This window comes from Odontomachus brunneus, unplaced genomic scaffold, assembly GCF_010583005.1.
Source record: "Odontomachus brunneus isolate Ranch 3 - 2012 unplaced genomic scaffold, Obru_v1 Obru_scaffold_058, whole genome shotgun sequence".
NCBI lineage: Eukaryota > Metazoa > Arthropoda > Insecta > Hymenoptera > Formicidae > Odontomachus > Odontomachus brunneus.
In genome coordinates, this window is record NW_022639508.1 from 1,447,174 (window position 1) to 1,455,441 (window position 8,268).

General features: G+C 53.9%; 1 protein-coding gene and 1 long non-coding RNA gene across 2 annotated transcripts in view; one reads left to right on the top strand and one right to left on the bottom strand.

Moving 5' to 3' along the window:
• Positions 1 to 6,143, top strand: part of LOC116845873 (nuclear hormone receptor E75-like) — a 109,703-nt gene extending 103,560 nt beyond the window's left edge. The window contains 4 exon segments of the mRNA XM_032819063.1: positions 2,905 to 3,146; positions 3,576 to 5,272; positions 5,274 to 5,341; positions 5,344 to 6,143. Coding sequence (XP_032674954.1) covers positions 2,905 to 3,146; positions 3,576 to 5,272; positions 5,274 to 5,341; positions 5,344 to 5,600 — 2,264 coding nt within the window. The 3' untranslated portion in view covers positions 5,601 to 6,143.
• The window catches only part of LOC116845875, a 22,148-nt gene continuing 17,358 nt past the window's right edge, over positions 3,479 to 8,268 (bottom strand). The window contains exon 3 of the long non-coding RNA XR_004378357.1: positions 3,479 to 3,490. This is a non-coding gene — a long non-coding RNA (uncharacterized LOC116845875). The remainder of the gene's footprint in view (positions 3,491 to 8,268) is intronic.

Consider the following 8,268-nt stretch of genomic DNA (forward strand, 5'->3'; position numbering starts at 1 on the left):
CAGTCGTTCTTTGTAGCTGTGCAAATTTATGCCGTGCGCTTTGTTAGCATTACCTTCGCCGGCTACGTGTACGAAGTGTCCCGGAACTATTCGTCAATCCTTTCATCCGAGAATTCCTTGACCCATTTGAAAACGAGAAAGAGAGAGAGAGAGAGAGAGAGAGAGAGAGAGAGAGAGAGAGAGAGAGAGAGATTCTCTTTTAACAGAATCTTTTTTCGTCACACGCGAATATTTTTGCGTCTTTTAGTTTTCAACGCGCTCATGAATTATCATGAGTCAGGATCCCACATGTCACGTAAATGTCGGATATCAACGTCGCTCGGATCGCCCACCGTTCATTAGATTTTACGCAGGATCCGAGAGATTTGCACGAGCAGGGATCCCCGGCTCATATCCCCGTGTGCTTCAGACTTAACGCTGAGCCAAAACCGACTCGCGCAGTCGGTTACACCTGCCTTGCTATGTATATGCACTCGTATAAATGCGCGCGCCGCGTTTGCATTAGTATACGTATGTGTACATTTTATACATGTAATTGGGGTTTATGGTTAGCTTAGCAGCTAGGTCAGCTACCGTGGGATTTCCTAAACGTACGAGCGCGTTAATTCTAATTCGAAGTGGCGCGCGTGTGAGTGTGCGGCGCATACGTGCGCGTTTCCGTGTGGTGGTGAATGGAATTTGCGGCGTATCGATATTAGAGTCCCGCGTTTCTCTCTCTCTCTCTCTCTCTCTCTCTCTCTCTCTCTCTCTCTCCCTCTCTTTCTCTCTCCCTCTCTCTTTCCCCACCTCGCGACCCCGTCGTCGTCGCTCGGCTTCTTCGGCTTCTTCGTGAAACGCTCCGTCCCCACCGACCACCGACAGCGACGGCGATGGCGCACCGTCGCGTGGCGCTACACTCTATGCGGAGACCTCGCGAACTTTGCTTCATAACTACATTCCCCTTCCTCACCGTACCTCTCCACGGAGGTGGTCTCCCCACCTACACCATGGATCCACCTGGCTGGTAGGCGCATGCTCCCGTCGCGGCGTCTGACCAAAGTTGTACGTGACCAACTGGTCACAGCGCTTCGCGCTGCTGCGGCCAACTCGTCGTTGTCGTCGTCATCGTTGTCGTTGTCGTCGTTGTTATTGTCGTCGTCATCGTCATGACCGGGCGCGTTCGTCACTTTCATTTGCACTCGACGAATCGACCGGGAGTCCGAGTAAGGTTGAGGGAGAATCGACAAATTTGGAAGCCTAAGAAGATATCGAGACCGCGCTCCCGGCCCTCAACGCCCTCAACCTTTTCGTACTCTTCGTTGACTCGCTACGTCCGCCTACGCGTTTCCCCTCTAGGGTACTAACAGTATCCCTCCGTCTATTATTCGGTCGAATTGAAATGTGATAACTGTTCGGTAAAACACGTCGGCTTGCGTGATCGTATACGCGTCGGATAAGTCGTAAATCGTGCTACAGTATTATCTTCGAAGGGACTCGGGAATGATAATCGGACAGAGGCGACAGTTCGCCTTAGTCGTTTAGGGTCGACGCGTTTTCAACGTTAAAGATCGATAGAGTCCGCAAATAGATAAGCCGGCTATCGACAGCTGGTGACAGGGCAGGTAGCCAGCGAGGGGTTGCCCAAGGTCGCCGAGGGTAAGTTACCCCCGACAAAGGAAGCTCGCATCTGCGCATAGAAGAGAGATCTGACTATCTCCCTCGCTCTTCAGGGTCGGGCTCTACGCTCTCGACGCGTACATTTGCTCGCTATATAGTGTATATAGGTCGGCGGTACGCCGCGTGCGGCTGTCGCTGAAACCAAGTTCAAGGCCAAAGGCTCGGCAAAGGCCACAATCGCGCGCGATGGTGGGGGTCGTTGATGGCTGAATAAGTGGAGGGGCTGTTGAACGCAACCCGCGGAACATCACTCAGTCGGCGGTGATGCTGTCTCGTGTCTGCACGCGTTTCACCGTCGCGCTTGTACTTCAAAGTCGGAGCGGTCTCTCTCTCGCAGCACGCGCCGTCCCGCCGCGCGATCACCACTTGGAGTGACTCGCGGGGACTCGAGTCAGCCGAGTGAATCGTACGAGGCGTTGTTAGTCGGGAACGTGGCGCGAAGTGTCGAGGAGGCTTCGCTCGCCGCCTCCTCCGTGGCGCGCGGGCAGTAGTGATTCAGTGTCAGACGGAACAAGTTGCTACATACACACACACACACACACACACACACACACGTGCGTGAAAGTGTAATCGCGATCTGGTCGAAATCAGCACGACCACTGGGACTTGAGCGAGTCGCGTTTGTTTCCCTGAACCGTCATGGGAGACGAGTTGCCGATACTAAAAGGGATCCTCAACGGAGTAGTCAACTATCACAATGCACGTAGGTGTCCTCTCTTCCTCCTCCTGCTCCTCCTCCCTCGAGCGGGACGTGACAGACAAAACGACATAACACCTTGAAACCAGCGGTGCACTTTCTAACCGAAGATTCGTACACAGCATGCGCGGAACTTTCATCTCTCGCTCGCTCGCTCGCTCGCTCGCGCGCGCGCGCGCGCTCGCCGCGAGAAAGTCGTGCGCTTTCCCCTCTGACTTTTTTTCCACCTTTGGCGCGAAATCATATACCCGAGACGTGGCGATGTACTCTCCGCACGCTGAAGGTTTTACCGTGCGACGCGCGCGTTTCCTTCTCTTGGCTCTCTCGCTCGGGCATCACGCGAGTGTCCCGCGCGACGTTGGTTCGCGCGCGAAGGTCATCTCGCGATAGCGACGGCCGGGTCCGTTGCATGATTCACCCATTGATCGCATTAACTATTTATCGTCGTCCTTCCTTTCTCGCTCGCGCGCGCTCACTGCGTATATGTATGCGTCGCGTAGAGAAACGAAGCTGCTTCTCTAACCCTCAATCCCATCCGTTTCTGATTACAGCGGTGCGATTCGGCCGCGTGCCCAAACGCGAGAAGGCCAGGATTCTGGCTGCCATGCAGCAGAGCTCCCACAGTCGTTCTCAAGAAAAGGCGGTAGCGGCCGAGCTGGAGAACGAGCAACGCCTGCTCGCGACCGTCGTGCGGGCCCACCTCGACACATGCGACTTCACCAGGGACAAAGTCGCCCCGATCCTCGCCAGAGCTCGCGAGACTCCAAACTACACCGCGTGTCCACCGACCTTGGTGAGTACGCTCGACCTTTCCTCTTGACATTGGCGGGTTACGCAAGCGGGTTTCGTGTCGCGCTTTGAGATTTTAAGAGAGGCGGTATCTACGCTGACGTCAATATCTCCGTGGGCCTTGGGCCGTCTTGATCTTTCGAGCGTTCCACGCGGAAATCGCGCGCGAGAACCAGGCGACCTCGGCTGCCGCGAAGGAGGAAGCGAGACCCGCGTAAACGTCTTGTCTTCTCCTCCTCCCGTCTCGTCTCGTCTCGTCTCGCCTCGTCTTGCCGCGCATCGTCTCGTTTCGTGTCGTCTCGCCTCGCCTCACCTCGTCTCGCGAGGACGCCTGGTACGCTCTTCCGACTAGCGACGGCGACGTGGGCGACCTTCGACGCGGTTTAACGATTCGTCGCCTCCTGACCTCGGGATGTCGTTTCTTCTGTTACAGGCATGCCCCTTGAATCCTAATCCGCAGCCGTTGACCGGCCAGCAAGAGTTGCTCCAAGACTTCTCCAAGAGGTTCTCGCCGGCCATACGCGGTGTCGTGGAGTTCGCGAAACGTATACCTGGTTTCAGCCTGCTGGCTCAGGACGACCAGGTCACTCTACTGAAGGCGGGTGTGTTCGAGGTGCTGCTCGTACGACTGGCCTGCATGTTCGACGCTCAAACGAACAGCATGATTTGCTTGAACGGTCAAGTGCTCAAACGCGAGTCCATCCATAATAGTAGTAACGCGCGTTTCCTAATGGACTCGATGTTCGATTTCGCCGAGAGGGTCAACTCGTTGGGACTCTCCGACGCAGAATTGGGACTGTTCTGCTCGGTGGTGGTGATCGCTGCCGACAGACCCGGGCTTCGCAACACCGACCTGGTCGAACGCATGCATAACAAACTGCGAAACGCCCTGCAGACGGTACTGGCGCAGAACCATCCCCAGCATCCTGATATCCTACGGGAATTGTTGAAGAAGATACCCGACTTAAGAACTTTGAATACTCTCCACTCGGAAAAACTGTTGGCTTTCAAGATGACCGAGCAACAACAGCAGTTGCAAGCTCAGCAACAGCATCAGCAGCAGCAGCAGCAGCAACAACAACAGCAGCAACAAACGCAGCACGTCATCACCGCTCAGCAGCAACAGCCACATTGGCCAATGGAGGAGGAGCCGCCGGCCTCTTGGAGCTCCGCTTCGGACGTGACTCTGGACGAGGCCGTGAAGAGTCCACTGGGTAGCGTCTCAAGCACCGAGAGCACCTGCAGCGGCGAGGTCGCCTCCTTGACGGAGTACCACCACGTCGCGCCACCCAGCAGTCATCACGCGTCCAGCGCGCCTCTCCTGGCCGCTACTCTGGCCGGTGGACTGTGTCCGCATAGACGACGGGCCAATTCGGGCAGCACCAGCTCTGGTGACGACGAGCTCCATCGCTCCGCCATGTCCAAGACACCTCAGCCGCCGCAGTGTCCGCGATTCCGCAAGTTGGATTCGCCAAGCGACAGCGGAATCGAGTCCGGTACTGAGAAACCAGACAAACCGGCCAGTAGCAGCGCCAGCAGCGCACCTACCTCTGTATGCTCGAGTCCGCGCTCGGAAGACAAGGAAGTCGAGGACATGCCGGTGCTGAAGCGCGTGTTACAGGCGCCACCGTTGTACGACACCAACTCGCTGATGGACGAGGCTTACAAACCTCACAAGAAATTCCGCGCTCTACGCCAGAAGGACAGTGCCGAGGCCGAACCGGCTGTGGTGGTCCAGCACACGCAGTCACAGCTGCACCTGCACCTGACTTCACCACCTGCGCGAAGTCCACCCACCACGCAAACGGCACAAGTGCAATGCCAGCAGACCACGAGTTTACTCAGCAGCACGCATTCCACCCTCGCGAGGAGCCTGATGGAGGGTCCGCGGATGACGCCGGAACAATTGAAACGCACGGATATCATACACAACTTCATAATGCACGGTGAGGCTAGTCCTAGATCACCGACGGCCTCGCCGTCGCCCGCGGAACAGTGCGCGTCGACCACCACCGTGACAGCGCGCTCGATGCAAGGATCTCAGGGCCTCTTGCAATGCGCCACCACGAGCTACTCGACTAGGTGGCCAGCCACCTCGGTCATCACGACAACGACGGGTGCGCGACAACAGCAACAACAGCAGCAACAGCAGCAGCAGCAGCAGCAACAACAGCAGCAGCAGTCTTCCTCGGACTACCTCGCTGTTGGGAATTCGCCGGCCTCGTCGCCGAGGTATCTCTCCGCGGCGGCGACCAGTAGTACGAGCACGAGTCCGAGGCCGACCTCGAGTACGGCGGCCACGCTGGTGCTGGCCGGTTGCCCCAGCAACATGATGGAACTGCAGGTCGACATCGCGGACAGCCAGCAACCGTTGAACCTTTCGAAGAAGTCGCCGTCGCCATCGCCATCACCTAGACCGTTGGTCGGACCATGCAAGGCTCTCTCCCTCGAGGCGTAGTGTTCTCGCGTGCTCGAGTGATCTCCCGTGACGCGTGGAAATCGGAACGTTCGATCGATGATCCACCTATCACAAGGCCGGCGGACTCTCGCTCCGGCAGTAACGCGGTACAACCTTTCCCGGCCCCTCGACTATAAATACGAAAGTGCCAGGACGCTCAGAGCGCGTGACAAACCAAATAATTTATTAATTTAAAAAAAAAAAACCGCGCTAATCGCTAATCGCGCCCGAGAGGAGCACAAGGAGGTGGAGGTTACGGAGGGAGACAAACGAGACACTATAAGCCTCCGTGTAATATTCACGAGGAAGACAGACAGACGCGTTGAGTGGCGGCGTTGAGTTGCTTCTCCCGAGTGTGCGAGAGAAAGGGAGAAAGAACGGCAAGAATAAGCAACGGGACACACGGAGAATATATCGGACGCTCGCGCGCGCGACGAGTGCCGTGCCGCGTAGGGGAGCCAGCGATCCACCTAAAACTACCTATCTACCTGTCTACCTACCTAAAAAAAAAAAAACCTATCTGCTCTAGGTGTACATCTAGAAGATAGAGCATCCGCGACGGAAAAATAAAAACGAAAGGTTGAGTGTTACAGAAATTAATAATCTATCTACATGTGATAATCATGGAAATCGCGCATCCTGTACAGTCTCCACCTCATTCATCGATCATCTGTACTCTATTATATATAATTATTGAATATTATAAAACTAATTAATATTATTGTAATATGTGTAAGAGGTATCACATAACCGTAACAAATTATCATTTCGTGTACGTGTGTAGATGGAGACGCGTGTGACACTCTTGTATGAATGACGAAAGAGAGCGTGAGAGTGCGAGAGAGAAAGAGAGAGAGAGAGAGAGAGAGAGAGATAGGGAAGTATACCGAAAGAACGCGAGAAAATAAGATAGATCGTGCGAGTGGACGAGTGAGCGTGCTTGTGCAAATGAATCGGGGCAAATCGAAAAGCTTCTCGAATCGCGGTGGCAACCGAGAAACGGAATCGCGCACGCGATTTTCAACATTTAAGCGTTTTGTTATGAGACTGATCGGCCCGCCGCGGGCCACCAGTTTGCAATTACCGTACCTTTATACTACGTGTCGTGTCTCTCTCTTCGTCGGGGAAACGACTCGCGAAGTAATTATATCCTTTAATCGCGCCGTATAGCGAGATATAGGTATCGTAGGCCCGCTTAAACGCGTTATACAATATTATGTGTCGTGTGTGCATGCATGAAAGTCGGACGGATAGCTCGAGAACAGAGTCGCGAGAGAGAAAGCGAGATCAGAAGGGAAGGAAAGGGAAAAAAGAAAAAAAATGCAGGAGGAAAAAAAGAGAGAGAGAGAGAGAGTATACGAAAGAGGGAGGCAGAAAGAGAGAGAGAGAGAGAGACAGAAAGAAACCGCGAAGCATTCGAGCAAAGCGGAGCTCCGATAGAACGGCGAAGCGCAGTGTAAATAGTAGATTCGTAAGACTATGTCCTGGTAGGCGCGAATGAAACTCTTCTGCTTCGAAAAAATCTCGAGGGAAAGTTAGAAGATACGCGGCGGGCCGCTGCTGACGTGTTGTTGAGACGCCCGCCCCCGTACTATCCCAGCCCTAACCACCCCCAATTACCCCGATATCACCCCACGTCCCAACCCCAGCATGAATATCGCATTGAAAAAAAACACGCGTACACACCCGCAACACACGGAAACAGAGAGACACATACACACAAATCCAAACTGAGTTGCGAGCGAGCAAACTCCGTTCATGAAACAGTCGCAGGAACATTTACGGCCTCCTTCCGACGCGGACTAGATCCCCCCCCCTTTAAGTCGGTTCGGCTCGAAAGGAGCTCTCGCGTCAACCAAGTCGATACACACTCTCGCGTGCCGGCTCCGTTGGCGAGTCATGATGAGAAATTCGGTCGGATTAAAAGGGAATCTAGCCCCGGACTTGGAACGAGTCGTTGAAGAAAGCACATTCAGCCTCCCGGAGCTGCGGAGTATTAGCTCCAGCCCCAAGTATCCCTAAACACACACCCAGCTTAGAAGCCTCTCTTGTATTTATTGTATCTAAAACGCATCTCCTTCGCCGTGTCGCGTGTGTCGCGCGTCCACCTGTTTGTCCGAGCGAACCCTCGTAGAATCCTTTTCTGGCTGTCCTTACAAGATACAGACACGTACATCAGACACCTACGCACACATGCGCCCATACACACACACACACACACACATACACATACGACAGCGCACACATCTTTTGCACACATACACACTGTACGAACACTTGTCTTGTCCCTTTCCCCGCAGACAACCTAGCGTTGATATTCGTAATACTTGTTATGCATAAACTACACATAATGATTATTATAGTAAACGATACATAAAATATGATATATTTCCCTATCCATTAAGAAGGAGAATACAAACAGCTGTTGTTTCTGGTGGAAAAAAACGAAAAAATATGGATAAAACGTACTCTACTACATGCAAGAATACAAATGCAGCCCCGCATATTGCCCAGTGAGCACGTCATTTTGTACGCTTGGGAGTTGTGAGGTCGTCTGAATAAACATTGTCTGGTGAATTATACATAAAAAAAAAAATCTCGTCTCTTGTTATTTATCTCTAGTCTACCGAATCCTCCGCAGAGCCGAGCTCCTCTCCCCCCCCCCCCC